Source organism: Nerophis lumbriciformis, linkage group LG30 (assembly GCF_033978685.3).
Source record: "Nerophis lumbriciformis linkage group LG30, RoL_Nlum_v2.1, whole genome shotgun sequence".
Taxonomy (NCBI): domain Eukaryota; kingdom Metazoa; phylum Chordata; class Actinopteri; order Syngnathiformes; family Syngnathidae; genus Nerophis; species Nerophis lumbriciformis.
In genome coordinates this window covers 12168318-12189043 of record NC_084577.2, presented here as the reverse complement: position 1 = coordinate 12189043, position 20726 = coordinate 12168318, and the positions used below count along the sequence as shown (strand labels likewise).

The following is a 20726-nucleotide window of genomic DNA, read 5'->3' as shown; positions in this document are numbered from 1 at the left end:
CCGAATAAACTGTTCCGGGAGTCATACCAGAAACTAAGCAGGTAAAGCGACTGCGTTTACAAGATTTGTTGGTGTAAATTCACTTTAATTGTTGCAAAGGTATACATTTGTTAAGTTTTATGGTGAGCTAAAGACAGCAGTGTTACCATTTCCTGCTATATATATGTTTATGTATTAAAAATGCGGAAATCTATAAATAATTTCGGGAAAACCAAAACTACACAGGGCTTAAGTAGTGTTTTGTAGTTTGTCAGCTTTGCGCTTTACTAATTATGGGTGAATATGGGTGTGGACTCATATTTGCTCATTGTTTAAATTCCATTCCATAAAACAATTCCACACAGCGAATACACTAAAAGCGTTCAGTGTTGTGCATGCATACAAATGCTTTGAGACATCAAAGATTATTTGTCCCAAATGTTCCATATATGCAAGATATAAGGAAGAATCGAGATACCATTTCACTCTGACCCAAATTTCCAAAGTCTGTTTGAGTGCTGCTGCGTCCACACGCCAAACAATGTGTCTTTTCAAAAACCAGAAAAGGAGAAATTACATTTTAAGGAGACGTCATGTTGCTTTACAAATTGTGTGTATTTCTATGAGATTAATGTAACAACATTTATTTATTGGCAAAACTTGCATTTTTTACAGTTTGATAATGCATTATTTGTGTTCCGTTAGGGTAAATTGCAAGAGTTCCTTGACTTTCACTGTTTAAACTGAAAGACCTGATTAGCAAGTTTTACCAGTCTGTATGTCTTCATGTAAATAATGTTACTCAACAATCCTGTGAGAAATGGTATTTTTTAGCTCCTGGGTTAATTAAGATTTCTTCTTCCTTGTTGAAACCCCTTCAATAGGCGGTTCTGACTTGCCACACCTCTGTTGTGTTATGTAGTTTGGAATAGACCTGTCTACTGCATCATATCTCTCTGTTTCTTTGACTTCAACTGCTATCTCTGGTAAAAAAAAAAAAATATTACATTGCAATTTTTTCTTTTAAACTTCAATTTTACTTGCTAATTTAGTCCTGATCGGTGAGTGTGTTAGGTCTGTTGTAGTATGTTCTTTATGACTGAAACATAACCACCTTTATTGTATTTTTACAGGACATTGTTTTTGTTTATCCCGGCACTAAATTTCCAAGATTATTCTTCACCATGTCGAGGCAGCCAGCACAATATCACCAGCAGGGTGCCTATTTGGCTCTGATGAGAGGTTTGAATGAGGTGGACCTTTGTGGCCCTCCTGTGCTCTCTAACCTGATTCTGACAGGAGACCATGCCTTTCCTTTGGTTATGAACAACCAAGGCCAGGTCCTGATGGCGGCCTCTCAGTATGGCTCCGGAAGGATTGTGGTCTTGGGTCATGAGGCCTACCTGACGACATTGGCTGCTCTCGTAGAAAATGCACTGACCTGGCTGAGAGGAGACAGATCAGAGAACCTGTCAGTGGACGTCCACACAAGCGTTAAAGCAGTGGTTGATAATCTCAGCAGATCCAGTTTCCAAACCAGAGTTGTGGGGGCATTCCAAAAGAATTCGAATGCCGGTGTGTATGTAACAGATGCCTACAGCCTTGGTACAGATGTAAAGGACCTAGTGGCTTTCCTGAAAAATGGTGGGGGAGTGTTGATCGGAGGGCAAGCGTGGAATTGGGCTGCAAATCACCCAAAGGAAAACACTCTGTTTCAGTTTGAAGGGAATAAACTTTCTGGTGTGGCCGGGATTTACTTTTCTGAACATCCGGGGGAGGCTGAATGTCTGCCTGTGTACCCTCAGATTCCATCTTCCTGGATGAGTGTTGTGTAAGTACATTCTATTATTATTGTAGTGTATGTTTGCAATTTTTATTTTACACATTTGTCACGTCTGTTTGTGTGGGTTTGTTAGTTAGGTAACAACAATACAATATAACTCAAAATGTTATGGTTATGATTTATTTGTTTCAGACATGTTGACCAAGTTACATTACACATTTCAACACGTCTGAAAAGGAGTAGGAAGATGTAAAGAGCAAACTATGATTGTATTTAATCCTACTCCTTCTCTACGTCTTTTACTGATAGTTAATTCACACCATAACTTTTACATGTTTTCATTAAGTTGACTTCCTGTTTGAAAGAAGGGAAGGTGTTGGAAAAAAAACGTAACTTTTGGGTGGTAGTTAATGAATGTTGTGTGTTACATAATATTGTATAATCTGTCATAATCTGTTATTTTTGTAGTTGCTGGCTTCAGATGTAACAAGTCTATATGAGTTGTGTCTTTTATTGTCCTTGTAGTTGAGATGAGGTCATCTTTGGTATTCGTCCAGTTCCTTAATGTCTTTAATAACCAGTACTTAGGTTTATTCCTGTCTTCTATTTTAACGTGATGTCGATTTTACAGTTGGTGCTCTAAGTGCTCTGAATTGTCCCTTGTTTCCTCAAGTCGCTTGACTTCTCAGCGATGTTTGGTCAGATGCTCATTGATGTTGACGTACGTTTCTTCAGTTTGACTTGCTGCCTCAGCAAGGCCCCTTTGGTGTTTTTGTTGGTGAACTTCTTGATGACATGTTTCCATGATTTTGACACCACATTCGCGCCCTTTTATTGCAGAAAGTTGGCCACCTGTTGCATTAAGCCTCGGCAATATGGGCTGAAAATAAAATCTCAGATTTGTTCACAAAAAAAATAGATTTATGAATGTTTTTTCGATTTGTTTTCCTTAATTATTTTAGAACCCCGAAAAGGGACAAGTGGTAGAAAATGGATGGATGGATAAATACAAATGACATTGATAATTCAAAACAGATTTTGCCTTTGTTGAAATGACAACGCATACACTGCATAGTCTTGGCAAAATTCAAATTTGTACAGTATTGTTCTTGTTGGACCAGATTATACTTTAAAAAAAAATTAATTAAGAGATTCCTCTGGAAGGCAATACTTCTGTCTTGAATAAAATAATTCTGTAAACGAAAATGTAGCATTGTACATTGCATGCAAATAAATAATAATCTCCAACATTGAGATGAATAAAGTGCAAATTTAAAACCTCTGCCTTGAATACAATACTTCTGTAAATAAAAATGCAACATTGCACATCAATCCATCCATCAATTTTCTACCGCTGGTCACCTTTCGAGGTAGCGTTCCACACTGCATGCAAATTATTAACTCACATAAATCAGTTGATACCAATAATCAATATTAATCAATAACAATTAATCAGATCAATAAAGTGCACATTTAAACTTCTGCCTTGAATAAAATAATTATGTTAATAAGATAAGTTGATTGGCAACACTAAATTGGCCCTAGTGTGTGGATGTGAGTGTGAATGTTGTCTGTCTATCTGTGTTGGCCCTGCGATGAGGTGGCGACTTGTCCAGGGTGTACCCCGCCTTCCGCCCGATTGTAGCTGAGATAGGCTCCAGCGCCCCCCGCGACCCCAAAGGGAATAAGTGGTAGAAAATGGATGGATGTTAATAAACATGTAGTATTGTTTGTTTGCAAATAAACAAACAAGTAAAACACTGAAATGACTATACAGTTTTAGTAAGTCTTTTCTATTAAGTATCTTGGGCTCCTTAGTGTGTACTGATGTTAAAGACAAGGTACACTTCATTGTACATCTAATATACTACATCGATGTCATAATTGAACAAGAGTTTTGCAGCAGCACACGCGCGGACAAGCTTCCACCCTGGCATTGCCAGCAGTGAAAGGCGACAGGCGGGAGTGGCAATACTTGAGCCTGTATGTTGCCGTTTAACTCCGCCTATAAGTGGGGGTACGGGTCCTGATTGTGGTTTGTGCTTACGCAACAAACATTAGTTCAGAGTACTCGCCCTTTTTGAGTGCTCCCTCAGGTGATTCCCTTTTTATAGTCGGGGACTTCAACGCTCACGACGGTGAGACCTGGAGATGCGTAATTGGGAGAAAGGGCCACCCTGATTTGAACCAGGGTGGTGTTTTGTTATTGGACTTTTGTGCTCGTCGCAGAATGTCCGTAACAAACACCATGTTCAAACATAAGGGTGTCCATATCTGCATTTGGCACCAGGACACCCTAGGCCGCAGGTCGATGATCAACTTTGTAGTTGTATCATCGGATTTGCAGTTTCATGTTTTGGACACTCAGGTGAAGAGAGGGGCGGAGCTTTCAACCGATCACCACCTGGTGGTGAATCGGCTCCAATGGTGGAGGAGGATGCTGGATAGACCTGGCAGGCCCAAACACATAGTGGTGGCCTGCTGGGAATGTCTGGCAGAATCTCCCGTGAGAGAGTTTCAATTCCAACCTCTGGGAGAACTTTGAACATGTTAAGAGGGAGCCGCTGGACATTAAGTCCCAGTGGACCATGTTCCGTGCCTCTATTGTCGAGGCAGCCGATCAGAACTTTGGCCGCAAGGTGGTCGGTGCCTACCGTGGCGATAATCCCAGAGCCCACTCGTGAACACCAGCGGTGAGGGATGCCGTTAAGCTGAAGAAGGAGTCATATCGGGTCCTTTTGGCTCATGGGACTCCAGAGGCAGCGGACACGTAACGACAGCCCAATCGGTGTGCGGCTTTAGCAGTTGCAGTGTCAAAAAATCGGACATGGGAGGAAAAGCCGTGTAGAACGACTTCTGGACAGCTTCGAAGCGATCCTGGATCACCATTCGCCGCCTCAGGAGGGCGAAGCAGTGCACTGTCAACACCGTGTAGGGTGGGGACGGTGTGCTGCTGACGTTGACTGGAGATGCTGTGGATCGTTGGAAGGAATACTTTGAAGACCTCCTCTGGGGTGGTGGTTTTTCTGTTTACCGGAGGCTGTGTTCCAACTATTGTGGGATCACACTCCTCAGCCTTCCCAGTAAGGTCTATTCAGGTGTACGGAAGAGGAGGTTACGCCGGATAGTAGAACCTAAGATTCAGGAGGAGCAGTGTAGTTTTCGTGGTCGTCGTGGAACTGTGGACCAACTCTATACTCTCGGCAGGATCCTTGAGGGTGCATTGGAGTTTGCCCAACCAGTGTACATGTGATTTGTTGACTTGGAGAAGGCATTTGACCGTGTCCCTCGGGAAGTCCTGCGGAGAGTGGTCAGAGAGCATGGAGTATCGGACCACCTGATTGTGGCGGCCCGCTTCCTGTATAATCAGTGTCAGAGCTTGGTCCATTTTGCCGGCAGTAAGTCGGACCCGTTTCCAGTGAAGGTTGGACTCCGCCATGGCTGCCCTTTGTCACAGATTCTGTTTACAACTTTTATAGACAAAATGTCTAGGCACATTCAGGGTGTTGAAGGGGGTGGCTGCAGAATTTAGTCTCTGCTTTTTGCGGATGATGTGGTCCTGCTGGCTTCATCAGGCCAGGATCTTCAGCTCTCACTGGATGGGTTCGCAGCTGAGTGTGAAGCTGCTGTGATGATCAGCACGTCTGAGTCCATGGTTCTCGCCCGTAAAAGGGTGGAATGCCATCTCCTGGTTGGGTGATGAGATCCTGTCCCAAGGAGGAGTGGAGGAGTTCAAGTACCTCGGGATCTTGTTAACAAGTGAGGGAAGAGTGGATCGTGGCATCGACAGGCGGATCAGTGGGGCATCTGCAGTGATGCGGACCCTGCATCTGTCCGTCGTGGTGAAAAAGAAGCTGAGCCGTGAGGCAAAGCTCTCAACTTGCCGTCGGACTGGTTGAATACCACAGGGAAGACCCAGGACACGGTGAAGAGACTATGTCTCCCAGCTGGCCTTGGAACGCCTCAGGATCCCCCGGGAAGAGCTAAACAAAGTCGCTGGGGAGAGGGAAGTCTGGGCTTCTCTGCTTAGGCTTCTGCCCCCGCGACCCAACTTTGGATATGCGGAATAAGATGGATAGAGTTTCTTCCACCCTACGGTGTTCAGGCCAGTGGCATCATCAAGCATATGGTATTTTTCAAAGGCAACATAGTACATTTTATAATTCATTATTACCCCAGTAATTTATTAGTACCGCTGTACTGTACAATCCTTGTATGGATTCTTGTGGCCCTGCCTTCAAACACAGAGATAAAGACTGGATGACTGACAAAGGGCTTCACCCCGTTTCTTTCATTCTGCTGTAGAAAGCACTAACAGTTATGGATGGATTTTGATTCAACTTTCAGGAAATGTCAGAAATGTGATAGGGTACAAGTGATTATATTTTGGGGCTGATCCAGATTTGAGATCACCGTCCATATTCAGGAATTCTACTATTAGAAGGAGAGCCTGGCGGTGGTATATGCTCTCTGAATGTTTTTTTCTTGTTTTATATAGTTTTGCAATGTTAGTAGTTAGTTTATTTCTTTGAATCTGCTGCGAAACCACTTTTCATCTGCAACAATGACAGTGAAGCTCCCTCTTCTTATCTTTTTAAATACAGTATCGGTAAGGATTTTGAGGAAGACCTGGAGTTCTTACTGCATGGAATATCTGAGTTTGACCTCTCTGGTAATCAGATTGCTTCTGAGATTCTTGTTCATGGCCAGCTTGCCTTCCCTGTTGCAATGGCAGACGATAAACGGACATTTTTGGCCGCCTCTTATTATGGACTGGGGCGTGTCATTGTTGTGAGCCACGAACAGTATCTGCAAAGAGAGGTAATTTTACGTTAGAGACAATGTGATAAGAAGACTGTGCACTTCACTCATTATTGTGTGCTAAACTGCCAATTTTATCACAGGAGCTGGCTCCATTTTGGAACAACGCAATTCACTGGTTGACCAAAGACCAACATGGCACTATCGGCATTCTGAGACGTGACGACCTCAAAGTTTTCAAGGATTCTGGCTTCAAGTGTGAGGAGACAGACTTCCGGAAAGACCTGAGTGTGTTTGTGGGCTCAGCATATAATGACAAATATGCAGAGGAGATCCATGACTTTGTAGCAGAGGGGGGAGGCCTGTTGATTGGTGGCCATGCCTGGTACTGGGCACAACAACACAATGACCAAAACCCATTTACAGAGTTCTCAGGTGTTACACTCTACCATATCAGCTTCATAGTATGACTTGATCATTTTATAGTTGACACTGCTTGTAATTCCAGGGAACAAAATCATCAACAAAATGGGCCTGAGCCTCTTGAGTACAACCATTAAGGGAGGTGTCTTCAAGGCCCCTGTGCCCAGCAAGACCGTCAAAGACACCTACCACTTCCGCCACCTTCTGCAGCGCTTTGCTGCTCATGTAACTCAGGGAGAGAATCTTACCCAGCATGAAAAGCAGTGCCTTAAAAGGCTTGGAAAGGACTGTGCGGCCTTCTTAAAGATGAATGCCCACGACTGCTGCCCATACAATCAGGTCCTGTCCACCCTCACAAATGTCCTGAAAAGATCAGGCATGCCTCAGGTAAATAACGTTTTTGGATAAACCTACAAGAGCAAAGACAGCAGTTGCATGCAGTGTATCGCACTTAACGATTATCCTCATTGTGACGTCTCTAATATTTATTTGGTCACGTTTAAGGTATGTGACAGCTGCCCAGTGAAGTCTCCCAAAGACCACCTCCTTCTCAGTGTGGGCACAGAGGTATACAAGGTTTGCCACAATCCTGACAGTCTGATGCCTTACCTAATCAAGCAGAATCCCCTGTTACCTGTTGTCTACAACTACAAGATTCCATTGAACGTCAACACAGCAGGTTAGACCTTGTTGCTGATCTATTTGAATGCTCAACCTTTTTTCTCTCCAATATTCCATTGACTTAATGAAATGAAAATCATGGTTTGTGTGTGTCAGAAGGGGAAGAGTGGATCAGTACAGGTCTCTACCTGTCTCCTGGTATGAAGACTTACATGGCGTTACCTGCACAGATTGTCAACAAGGGATGGAAGGTGTGACAGAAAAATGATTACACGTGGGGAACAAATAAAAAATAGTGCCTTGCATTTTAGACCTAATTTCTGGTATAGCCAGTCCCCTGAATAAGAACTTGACCCCACACCAGGAGGTTATGCAATCGCAAGCTTTGTTTGTTAGCTATAGGGATGTGACGATATTTCTTATCACGATTATTGTCACCAAGATTATCACGGTTATCGTTATTATGAAATTATTATCATCAGTATTTTTAAATGTGCTCATACACTTAAAACTAGGGATGTCCGATAATAGCTTTTTGCCGATATCCGATATTCCGATATTGTCCAACTCTTTAATTACCGATACCGATATCAACCGATATATACAGTCGTGGAATTAACACATTATTATGCTTAATTTGGACAACCAGGTATGGTGAAGATAAGGTACTTTAAAAAAAAAAAAAAAAAAAAAAAAATAAGATAAATAAATTAAAAACATTTTCTTGAATAAAAAAGAAAGTAAAACAATATAAAAACAGTTACATAGAAACTAGTAATTAATTAAAATGAGTAAAACTAACTGTTAAAGGTTAGTACTATTAGTGGACCAGCAGCACGCACAATCATGTGTGCTTACGGACTGTATCCCTTGCAGACTGTATTGATATATATTGATATATAATGTAGGAACCAGAATATTAATAGCAGAAAGAAACAACCCTTTTGTGTGAATGAGCGTAAATGGGGGACGAAGTTTTTTTGGGTTGGTGCACTAATTGTAAGTGTATCTTGTGTTTTTTATGTTGATTTAATAAATAAAAATAAAAAAAAAACAAAAAAAAAACGATAACGATAATAAAAAAAACGACACCGATAATTTCCGATATTACATTTTAACGCATTTATCGACATCTCTACTTAAAACCAAGTTGTTTTAAAAAAATCCAATGCAATAAATTAATAGCCACACACTTTTTTGACAGAAGAAATATGCCATGTAATAATTTTATTCTGGCTACTTAAAAGCCATACTATTTTGAGTGTTTAAAGGAGAACTGCACTTTTTTGGAATTTTGCCCATTATTCACAATTCTTTTGAGTGACAAGAACACATGTGTCGTTTTTCAATGCATTCTACCTCGTAAATACATTTCAGCTGACAATGGAGTCAATGGGAGCTCTTCTATTGCGCCCATGAAACCCACTCAAAAAACATTAAAAAAAGTCGCCAACAATGCTCCATTTACTTTTTGTGACCTGAATATATATACTGACAATAAATATATATAAATGTGGTGTGCTGCCAGGGCCAGCAAGGCCTCCTCTGCTGGCCTAACATAAATCCTGATCATAAATTAAAGTTAATTTGTTTTTTAATTTACTTTCCATGAATGTATAAAAGTTTTCATCATATTCTCTCTATGTCATATTAGGCTCCAGTGTTGCTTGTGGTTATGTTAGAGCAGGGGTGTCAAACTCATTTTAGCTCAGGGGCCGCATGAAGGAAAATCTATTCCCACGTGGGCCAGACAGGTAAAATCATGGCATAATAATTTAAAAATACAAATACGACAACTTCAGATCGTTTTTTTTATTTTACTTTGGCCCAAAATAGAACAAGCATATTCTGAAAATGTATACATCACAAATAATCCTCTTGACAAAACACTTCATGTTAGTTGAAAATTCTGAGGAAAGAATTAATGCCGTTTCAAAAACACCATGAAGAACACAAAGCAATTCCACTTTAAGTCACATCCCATCTAGGATTTAACAAAAAACAAAATAAAGCATAAATCAAAACTCTTCTATTTATCAAATACCTCATTTGTCATTTCTACATATTAAACCTGTGCTAACCCAACATACCATAAAAACTGAGGTAGAAACTATTCAAGAGATTTGAGTTCCTCCCTGCCTTTGAGGCATCACTGTGTGTTGATAGAAAGATAAAAACTGTGCAATGTCTGAACAATTTCAACAAACCAAAAATGGAAACGTAAAAGGCTGACAGTATTGCAGTAAATTACACACTGTTCACTTTCTTTACATTTGCAAAAAGACATACATTTTCACAGAACTATATCAATGTGCAGTGTCTCATGCAGCATTTTAAGTGGGGTTTCTAATTTTTTATTTTACTCCTGTTTGTTTTACGTTGGGTCGAGGGGGAGGAGTCGCCTCTTGTGTGCCGTGTGCCTCTTGTTTGGTATACTTGCTTGCCCCGGTATAAACTATTCGCTTGCCTAACACAATTGCTATTGCAACATCCAGTGGACACATTTAGAACAGCAGTTTCTTTAATTTTCAAATTCCCTCAGCAAACTCATCTCACGAGCTGGATTGAACATCAGGCCCGCGGGCCGCATGTTTGACATCCCTGTGTTAGAGCTATTGTCAAATTAGAATTCAAAGCCGGGGATTGAACCAGGAACCCTCAGGTTGCTGGCACGGCCGCTCTACCAACCAAGCCATGCCGTCCCCCGTTAGTTTGTGTGTTTATATATATATATATATATATATATATATATATATATATATATATATATATATACATATACAGGTAAAAGCCAGTAAATTAGAATATTTTGAAAAACTTGATTTATTTCAGTAATTGCATTCAAAAGGTGTAACTTGTACATTATATTTATTCATTGCACACAGACTGGTGCATTCAAATGTTTATTTCATTTAATTTTGATGATTTGAAGTGGCAACAAATGAAAATCCAAAATTCTGTGTGTCACAAAATTAGAATATTACTTAAGGCTACTACAAAAAAGGGATTTTTAGAAATGTTGGCCAACTGAAAAGTATGAAAATGAAAAATATGAGCATGTACAATACTCAATACTTGGTTGGAGCTCCTTTTGCCTCAATTACTGCGTTAATGCGGCGTGGCATGGAGTCGATGAGTTTCTGGCACTGCTCAGGTGTTATGAGAGCCCAGGTTGCTCTGATAGTGGCCTTCAACTCTTCTGCGTTTTTGGGTCTGGCATTCTGCATCTTCCTTTTCACAATACCCCACAGATTTTCTATGGGGCTAAGGTCAGGGAAGTTGGCGGGCCAATTTAGAACAGAAATACCATGGTCCGTAAACCAGGCACGGGTAGATTTTGCGCTGTGTGCAGGCGCCAAGTCCTGTTGGAACTTGAAATCTCCATCTCCATAGAGCAGGTCAGCAGCAGGAAGCATGAAGTGCTCTAAAACTTGCTGGTAGACGGCTGCGTTGACCCTGGATCTCAGGAAACAGAGTGGACCGACACCAGCAGATGACATGGCACCCCAAACCATCACCCAACCATGCAAATTTTGCATTTCCTTTGGAAATCGAGGTCCCAGAGTCTGGAGGAAGACAGGAGAGGCACAGGATCCACGTTGCCTGAAGTCTAGTGTAAAGTTTCCACCATCAGTGATGGTTTGGTGTGTGTATATATGTATATATATACATACATATATATGTAAACATATATATGTACTATGTACTGTTTGTACCGACTATAAGTCGCAGTTTTTTTCATAGTTTGGCCGGGGGGTGCGACTTATACTCAGGAGCGACTTATGTGTGAAATTATTAACACATTACCGTAAATGATCAAATAATATTATTTAGCTCATTCACGTAAGAGACTAGACGTAAAAGATTTCATGGGATTTAGCGATTAGGAGTGACAGATTGTTTGGTAAACATATAGCATGTTTTATATGTTATAGTTATTTGAATGACTCTTACCATAATATGTTACAGTAACATACCAGGCACGTCATCAGTTGGTTATTTATGCGTCATATAACGTACACTTATTCAGCCTGTTGTTCACTATTCTTTATTTATTTTAAATTGCCTTTCAAATGTCTATTCTTGGTGTTGGGTTTTATCAAATAAATTTCCACAAAAAATGTGACTTATACTCCAGTGCGACTTCCATCCATCCATCCATTTTCTACCGCTTATTCCCTTTGGGGTCGCGGGGGGCGCTGGAGCCTATCTCAGCTACAATCGGGCGGAAGGCGGGGTACACCCTGGACAAGTCGCCACCTCATCGCAGGGCCAACACAGATAGACAGACAACATTCACACTCACATCCGGCCAATTTTTTTTTAGTGTTGCCAATCAACTTATCCCCAGGTGCATGTCTTTGGAGGTGGGAGGAAGCCGGAGTACCCGGAGGGAACCCACGCAGTCACGGGGAGAACATATATATATATATATATATATATATATATATATATATATATATATATATATATGGTTTGATTTGTTGTACCTTTTGGGGAGGAAGGGAACAACAGCCAACACATTTTATAAATTTGAATTTAAAAAAGTAATTAAATAGTAATTTTCCTTGGTTTGATAATTATGCAATTCAGTTCCAATTCAGAAGTTTTTTTGAGAAGTAAAGCGTTACTTTAAGTACTGTTCACAGTGGTGCAACGTTTTAGCTTGTCTGTAAAAATCCTTGCATATACAAATTACATTATTTAACTTCCATTTTAGGTCCAAATTGGTTGTCAAACAGACCATCTTCAGCATGAAGAGTTGAAGAGAGCACCCAAAGTTCATGAGCGATTTTCCGTTACCACGGGGATGTTGCTGGTGTGGAACTTGTGGGGGGGTCTGGTCTACTTGGTGGCCCCACCGAAAACCCAAGTCGGGGGCCTAGAGGTCACAGTGCAGATAGCTGTGCCAGCGCCTTATTATAAATCTGGTGAGTACATTCCTCACATCTCCGTTTTCACTACAGTATAATTTTCAAGGGATGACACTTGAATATACTTTAGAGTGGTCAGTGTACAGCTTGGATCGCAGTAAAGATTTACTCACACACAACCATTATTATCTAAACAAGTGAGTATCCAGGTAAGTGTGTCTTGCCTACAGTCAAATGTTTTTTAATCCAATGTTTTGACAGCCTTGTTAATACCAGAGGGCAGTTTAAAAATGGTTGCTCATGCAAGGCGCCTACTGTATATTATCGCTCTGTGTTCATTTCAGGTGCCACAACACTAGCCGATTGGTCTCTGCGGCGCACAGCTCCTTCCCCCTGGGCCGAGTTGGAGTTTGAGAACATTATCCTCACTGTACCCTCAGATGTCATACGGACGCTAGATCGGCCAGATTTGTTGGCGGCGTTCTGGGACACCATCATGAGAAGCATTGCTGACCTGGCTGCAAAACCACACACATATGCCCGTAAAGAACGCTTTGTCGCAGATGTGCAGATTTCTCATGGTATGTCATTGGAAAAATAATGTCCCTCATACACCAGACTATAACTAGAATTCCATTCCCCCATTGTAGTCAAATGTGTGAGGTACATTAAATTGGTCTTTCTATCTATCAATTAATCAGTCAAAATGTATGTATTGTCAGAGGCAGATATTTACATATATCCGTATTTAAGTGTTACTTCTTTATTTTCATAATCATATTACAAAACAGCTAGTGTTTTTCTTCCAATTGTGGTCTTTTGGTTGTCTGCAAATACTGTGTGCTAACCTTGACTATGGAATGTAAGGAGGAGAGATAATCCTTCTCCTTATTTCTTCTTGTGTCCAGCTGCGGAGGACAATGGGCATGTGTTTGGGCTGGAAAGACAAGACAGCGAGGGTGGGAGGGAGAGAGACTTTATAGATTAGAAGGTTTCCATATTTTAGATCAGACCATCTTAGCTGCGCGATTGAATGTTCTATGCTGGACTGGTCTCATTATATTTACAAAGCTTTGCAAATATATTACAAAATACCTATTCTGTCTCTGGTGGTTCTTCTACTCAGCTTTAAGTGTCGTAAAGAGCTTGGGAGCGACCAGAAACTTGAATTCCCTGGGAGGAACAACTGGTCCAAACGCAACAGTATATAGCCCTTAATCACAAGTGTCTCATAGACTACGTTTACACAGCTGGCCAAAGTGGACCAAATCGGATCTTTTCGAAATCAGATTTTTTCCACATAACTGTTTTGATTACAAGTAAAATGTGGCCTCGACGCCGCTTGCATGCACAGTTCGATAAAGTGAAAACCAAGAAAGTTGACTGGACTCCGTAAATGGACAAGGAAGTCACTACTACTACTATTTTGCTAAATAAAAGTTGCCACACCTTAAAAATGAATTATTTTTTTTACGTGAAAATGAATTAAAGTAATTTAATGTATGAATGAATATAGTGTAATATCTTTTCATGGCTGTTAAGTAGAGATGTCCGATAATGGCTTTTTTGTTCCGATATTGTCCAACTCTTAATTACCGGTACCGATATCAACCGATATCGATTTATACAGTTGTGGAATTAACACATTATTATGCCTAATTTTGTTGTGATGCCCAGCTGGATGCATTAAACAACGTAACAAGGTTTTCCAAAATAAGAGAACAACTTCAACTCAAGTTATGGAAAAAAAAAATGCCAACATGGCACTGCCATATTTATTATTTAAGTCAAAAAGTGCATTATTTTTTTTAACATGTCTCAAAACAGCAGCTTGGAATTTGAGACATGCTCTCCCTGAGAGAGCATTAGGAGGTTGAGGTGGATGGGGTTGGGGTTGAGGTGGGGGGGTAGGGGGTAGCAGGGGGTGTATATTGTAGCGTTCCGGAAGAGTTAGTGCTGCAAGGGGTTCTGGGTATTTGTTCTGTTGTGTTTATGTTGTGTTACGGTGCGGATGTTCTCCCGAAATGTGGTTGTCATTCTTGTTTGGTGTGGGTTCACAGTGTGGCGCATATTTGTAACAGTGTTAAAGTTGTTTATACGGCCACCCTCAGTGTGACCTGTATGGCTGTTGACCAAGTATGCCTTGCATTCACTTGTGAGGGTGTCAAAAGTCGTAGATATTATGTGACTGAGCAGGCACGCAAAAGCAGTGCCTTCAAGGTTTATTGACGCTCCGTACTTCTTCCTACGTCCGTGTACACAGCGGCGTTTTAAAAAGTCATAGATTTACTTTTTGACACCGATACCGATAATTTTGAAACCGATACCGATAATTTCCGATATTACATTTTAAAGCATTTATCGGCCAATAATATCGGTAGTCCGATATTATCGGACATCCCTACTGTTAAGTAGAGGAGACACAGACATCAGCGTGGATCTACATTAGCTTTATTTTTCAACTCACTTAAACAACTTATGCAATGTACGTAACGTAAGCGTACACGTAATTTCCGGTGCATTAACAATCGCTATTTCATACATTACTTGTAGCATATTATTTGTGAACTGTTGACTAGTGATGCCGCTAAAAAAATGATTTGCTCACATCTGCGTCTTTCCCCGAACACACGAATAACGTAGCTCGCCCAAACCTAGACTGAAAAGATCTCATTCCAATCAGATTTGGACTATCTCATGATGTGGCCTGAATCTGATGTGAAAAGATGAGGTCTGAAGCAATTTGGAGCAATTAGACTGGCGAAAAAAATCCGGTCTGTGTCACTTGAGGGCAAAAAAAAAAATCAGATTTAATGTGCATTGTAAACGGGGCCAATGATGCGACTTGACATGTTGGTTGTGGACCACGTGGAGTGTTATCCTTGCTCATCATTTTCCAATCCTCAGGGTGGATGCATGCAGGATACCCAATTATGATGCACAAGGCTTCAGCAGCTAATCTGGTCAATCTTGAGCATGCCAAGAGCAAAGGTGTGTGGGGGTCAGTTCACGAGCTTGGACACAATCAGCAGAGAGCATGCTGGGAGTTCCGACCACACACCACAGAGTGCACATGCAACCTTTGGTCAGTGTATGTGCATGAAATGGTGTTAGGGATCAACAGGGCAAAGGTGAAGACCTTATGTGTTCTTAACAATGACCCTGACCGTTCATGCTTTACATCACTGCCTCCTTCACTACAGGCTCACAGCGCAATCACTCCAGACAAAAGAAAAAATCGATTGCAGGAATTTGTAAAAGAGGGCAAGCCACTAGGCAAGTGGGAGGTGTGGGTGGCTCTGGAAACATACTTACAGGTGAGATACTTTAACCCTTCATGATAGATTTTCATTAAAAAAAACACTTAAACGGGACCTCAAACAAAACTAATCCCGTTGAATTTACTTCTTTTTCATGTAGCTCCAGGAAAGATTTGGTTGGGGTGCTTTCAAGAGCGTGTTTGCTGCATACCACACCATGAACAACTTTCCAAAGGACAACAACGGAAAGATGAACCTCTATGCAGAGACCTTCTCGCAGACGGTGAAAATGAACCTCTCTGGGTTCTTTAAGGCCTGGAGCTGGCCTATAGAGAGAGCTACTGAGGAGAAACTATCCCAACTTCCTCCCTGGACTGACCACCCCATGGTCAAGCATGGCTAAACGTTTGACTGGTGTTGATTTGAGTGCGGGAATCTGTTAGAATCGCTACTTCGACTCCATTTGTTTTATTATTGGGGTTAACGTAATTTAAACTACTCTTGGAACGGTGTTCCTCCCAAACAGCTTCTCAGAGTTGTAAGTTTTTCTTTTATATGGGTAAAACAATGACTCTTATGGTTATGAATAAGGTGGTATGGTATGGTAATAATGACATATGTAACACTGACGGCAGTGATTTTACTGCACGCAAACAAGTGACGCTAATAACCTTGAGGAAGGGAACAATAAATATTAACACACAAAATACATCACACCCCTTCTTTTTCAGTTTATTTAGTATTAAGAGTATAAACATGAAATATGTGTCAATTTCAGGCTTAATAGCTGAATTATTGATGGCATGATTAAAAATGTATGGTCACTGTTTAAGAGCTCTGGTTTCTTCTGTAAACCAGGGGGTACGCCTTTTAGGGGCCTTTTTTAGCTTTAGTGGTGCTATATCAATGGCGTAGCGCAGGACATTGTTAAAGTTGTTAGTCAGGTTATCGATAGAGCCCACATAATTTAGGAATGGTGCCATTACCGAAGTCAGTAGGCCAGCAAGAGTTGTAGTTGTGACAACATTAATGTTGCGGCTGTTAAAGCATTGTTTATTAGTAGCTTATTGACAATGAGTCAGAACTTCAAATGTTATAAGGTAACATTACTTTAGTGTACGGGAATACCATAACTTTGGAGGTGGTGACACCCCGGACAAGGACTAGGTCTATCGTATTACCGTTGCGATGCGTGGGTTCGTTTATAATTTGTGTAAGACCACAACTATCAAATATAGTCTGGAGTGCCACGCACGGAGTGTAGGACAGGGTAATCATATGGATATTAAAGTTCCCCATTATAATTATATTATCTGCGTGCGTCACTGTATTAGCGACAAAATCTGAAAATTAACTGACCATGTCCGGGGGCGATATATAACAACCAGATGGAGAGGTAGCGGTGTGACAGAGCTCAAAGTAAGCACCTCAAATGATTTATACTTAGGTTAGGGTTTTCATTGGATGTTAGTCATCATCATCATCAATCTTTTTAGCAGACCTTAAGATCCATTACACATATAAAAACAATACAAAACATTAAAAACAAAACAATAAAACATAAAGCCGAAATGTCACTTTCTGACATACAAACATGTGTGCCAATAGTTCCACAGTCCAGATGAGTACCTAACAGAACTGCGGCCAGGGTTTGTTATCACAGTGATTGTCATTTTCAGACTTACATGCCCTACACAAACTTATATATAAGGTTGCGTAGAAACGCTGAGTAAGTGGGCACCCCATCACTAACAAACATCTGGCTTGCACTGGAGCTTCTTGGAATTCCCAGGAGCAACCTCATACTATCATTATAAGCAACCTGCAGCTTCTGTATGCTTTTCTGTTTATACTTTACCCACAGGGGGGCAGTATACAGAGGAGTGCAATAGGCTCTGAATAAGTTTATCTTTACATCATCCGTACAATAATTACATTTCTTTCTCAGCATGTTGTCTTGGGCATACAGCATATGCCGCTGTCTGTATAGGTCATCATCATCACCCAATAGGTCAGTAATGATGTTCCCCAGATACTTAGTTTTATCACACACACTCAGCACCTGTCCTGACAGATAGAACGAAGGAAAAAAGAGGTCCTTGTCTTCTCTTGTTCTACATATCATGATAACACTCTTTTTGGCATTATATTTCACATCATATTTTAAACCATAATCTGTACATATATTCAGCAGCTGTTGGAAGCCAGCACTGCTAGGAGACAGGATGGCTAAATCATCTGCATACATAAAATGATTGACCACAGTATTACCAAGTACACATCCTGTACAGATAGGTCATTCATATACAGATTGAAGAGGGCAGGGGAGAGAATTCCCCCCTGGCGTACCCCATTCCCAACCTTAAATGTTGCCGAGCATTTATCTCCCCATCTGATCTGCATGCTCTGATTAGCATACCCAATATGACAGAATTCTGATGATACTATCAGGCACGCCCCTCTCTTTCAGTTTTAAAAACAGTTTCTGATGGTTGACTATCAAAGTGCGACCCCTCCACATCTTTTAGAGCGACGGGCAATATGTGCACTCCTATACTTAGGAGATTCCTTGTTAAGCGGGGAAAAAATCATCTGGTTTCAGCCAAGTTTCACTTAGACCAATGACGTAAAGATTGTTGTCTCTAATGACCTCATTAACTAATTATGTTTAGGTAGTCAATGATCTTATGTTTAAAAAGCCCATATTATAGGTCAGACCTGGGCATTCTGCGGTCCGCGGGCCACATCCCTTTGTGCGTCCCTGTCCGGCCTGCGTGAGGCCAATCATAAATTACAAATTACATTTTAAAAAGTATCTATGTCGAGTGTGCAATACAACGATGCTGCTTTTGTTTTGAAAAGCGTTATTTGTATTACTTCCGTGTGGACGTATGCGCGTGCGTGATTGTGAGTGAATGTGAACAGCTGCAATCACAAATTACAAAAAGCAATACAACTGTGCTGCTTTTATTTTGAAAAATGTTATTTATGGGCGTATGTCCGTGTGTAACCTGTGAGTGAAGGTGCACAGCGACAAGTGATGCACGGTTACTCCCGAGACGCTAAAAAGAGAAAAGTTGGCGTGTTTTCAACAAGACATGGACTGCCAAGCAACGTTCCCTCTAAGGTGCGCGCCTGCGCATTTGCGCACTGCTCAAGCGTCCTCTGCGCACAGCAAATATATGCCGCGCACCAAATCAAATCCCATCTGAATTCTAAACAAAATAAACACATCATTTATTCTGTGTAATTTTGCAATGCAACTCTGAGTGACAGTGACAACAAGCGGCCCTAACGGTGTTCGTCAACACCGTTCAATTATTGTAACGTCTATCGAGATGCTTCGAGGACAGGAATTATATCGATCACTTTATTGAGCAAAACTGTTTATATTCGGCCATAACCACACCAAAAACATGAGTAAAAAACTTCTATCTCGAAAAACTAGTCATTTTCTGCCGTACAAACCAGGCCAAAAGCAACTTGTCATTTGTCACCAACACGCATAGCACTAAGCCACTGGTGCGTTTATGGCCACACAAAAAGTCGGACAACTCAAACACCACACAAAGTTACACTATGACTCCTCAGTCATACGTGTGCTTATTTTACTGTCATTTATTATTAATGTTAATTTATTGATATTAATCATGGAATGCTGATACGAGAGAAAGTTACAGGAATGCACACTTCATCCTATGCTTACATTTCATTGTGCAACATGAGGATGTTTAAGGGCAACTCAATGTGATCTCTGAAGGGGTACAAATGATTTCCAAAGCTGTGCTTTTGGTATAAAGTTAAGTTAGGTTAAATGAAAGTATTAATATTATTATTTATCTTACGGTGTATATCAAAAATAATATTGAGCAAAATTTAATTGAAATATTGTCGATGTGGCCCTCCAGCAGTGCTCGGGTTGCTCATGCGGCCCCCGGTAAAAATTAATTGCCCACCCCTGTTATAGGTAGTGGGCTGTTTAAGATTTTTTGTTAATAGTATCCGTAGTACTGATAATAACGTTACGTTTATTTTGTGCAGTGCGCCTTAAATAATTTCGATCTCTTCTAGGAATTGTAATGATAGGGATCTTGAGATTTGCTTAGTGCGATAGACTGAACGTGTCATAATTTACCACCTCAGTGGAATGCATGTTCACCTCTGGCACAGTCACTACAGAAAAAAAACATTATGTGAGTTATGTATTATTCTACCAGAATAATAAAAAATATATCTGTGCAGGAATTCACCAGTCTGGCGCTGGTTAGTTCTAGCTTCATTGACTCCTCACCCGAGCTAACAGACACTGTAATTGCCTTTGTCCCAGTTTGCTCTAGTGTAGTTAGTCATCGATCGGTGGACACACCTCGATACAGCAACGTCAGTGATGCTGGCTTAAAACTGCACCTGCTGCTCCATTCAGAATGGCGTCTCCATTCATGTTGTTGTCCAAACAAACCTTAAAGAAAGATCATATGTTGTTAACGTCATATTCAGACCTTTACCTTTACACACATATTACTCATTCACCCTGGTAGTTTGTGTCCGCCGAAACAGATGGCTAGCTCATTGCTACCATCACACTGCTAACAGGAGTAATTATTCTACTTAACATAACTTTAGCTTTTACATTTTAAGATCACGTGACATGGAATAAGTCAGTTACATTTGACTTAAGTCTGTTGTAAAGAACAGCAACAGCCTTTTGGACAACTAGACAGAAATGTAAAGTGGTTTGACCTAAAAACAGACACTGCAGACGTAACCGTAACCCAGTGGTTCTTAACCTTGTTGGAGGTACCGAACCCCACCAGTTTCATATGCGCATTCACCGAACCCTTCTTTAGTGAAAAATTAAATGTTTTTTTTTTCAAATTCAAGACAAAGTTATGTTTTTGATAACACTTTAGTATGGGGAACATATTCTAAGTAACAAAGACTTAATTTAGAGTTTTTTGGACACTAGGAGAACATATTCTAAGTAACAAAGACTTCATTTAGAGTTATTTGGTTAGGGTTAGGGTT

At 40.7% G+C, this 20726-nt stretch overlaps 1 protein-coding gene across 2 annotated transcripts; it reads left to right on the top strand.

Moving 5' to 3' along the window:
* The first annotated feature begins 9 nt into the window (after positions 1-9).
* Positions 10-17345, top strand: LOC133572677 (TRPM8 channel-associated factor homolog). Of its 2 annotated transcripts, none has more exons than XM_061925566.2 (12): positions 10-41; positions 1113-1810; positions 6367-6583; positions 6667-6958; positions 7032-7333; positions 7451-7625; positions 7724-7818; positions 12288-12498; positions 12786-13022; positions 15349-15572; positions 15645-15758; positions 15862-17345. In XM_061925566.2, the coding sequence occupies exons 2-12, from the start codon at positions 1164-1166 to the stop codon at positions 16102-16104; spliced, it is 2757 nt and encodes a 918-aa protein (XP_061781550.1). In that variant the 5' UTR covers positions 10-41; positions 1113-1163; the 3' UTR covers positions 16105-17345. The 2 variants fall into 2 exon arrangements, with proteins under 2 accessions (XP_061781550.1, XP_061781549.1); XM_061925565.2 differs by lacking the exon at positions 10-41 and adding an exon at positions 909-1040.
* The last annotated feature ends 3381 nt before the right edge of the window (positions 17346-20726 follow it).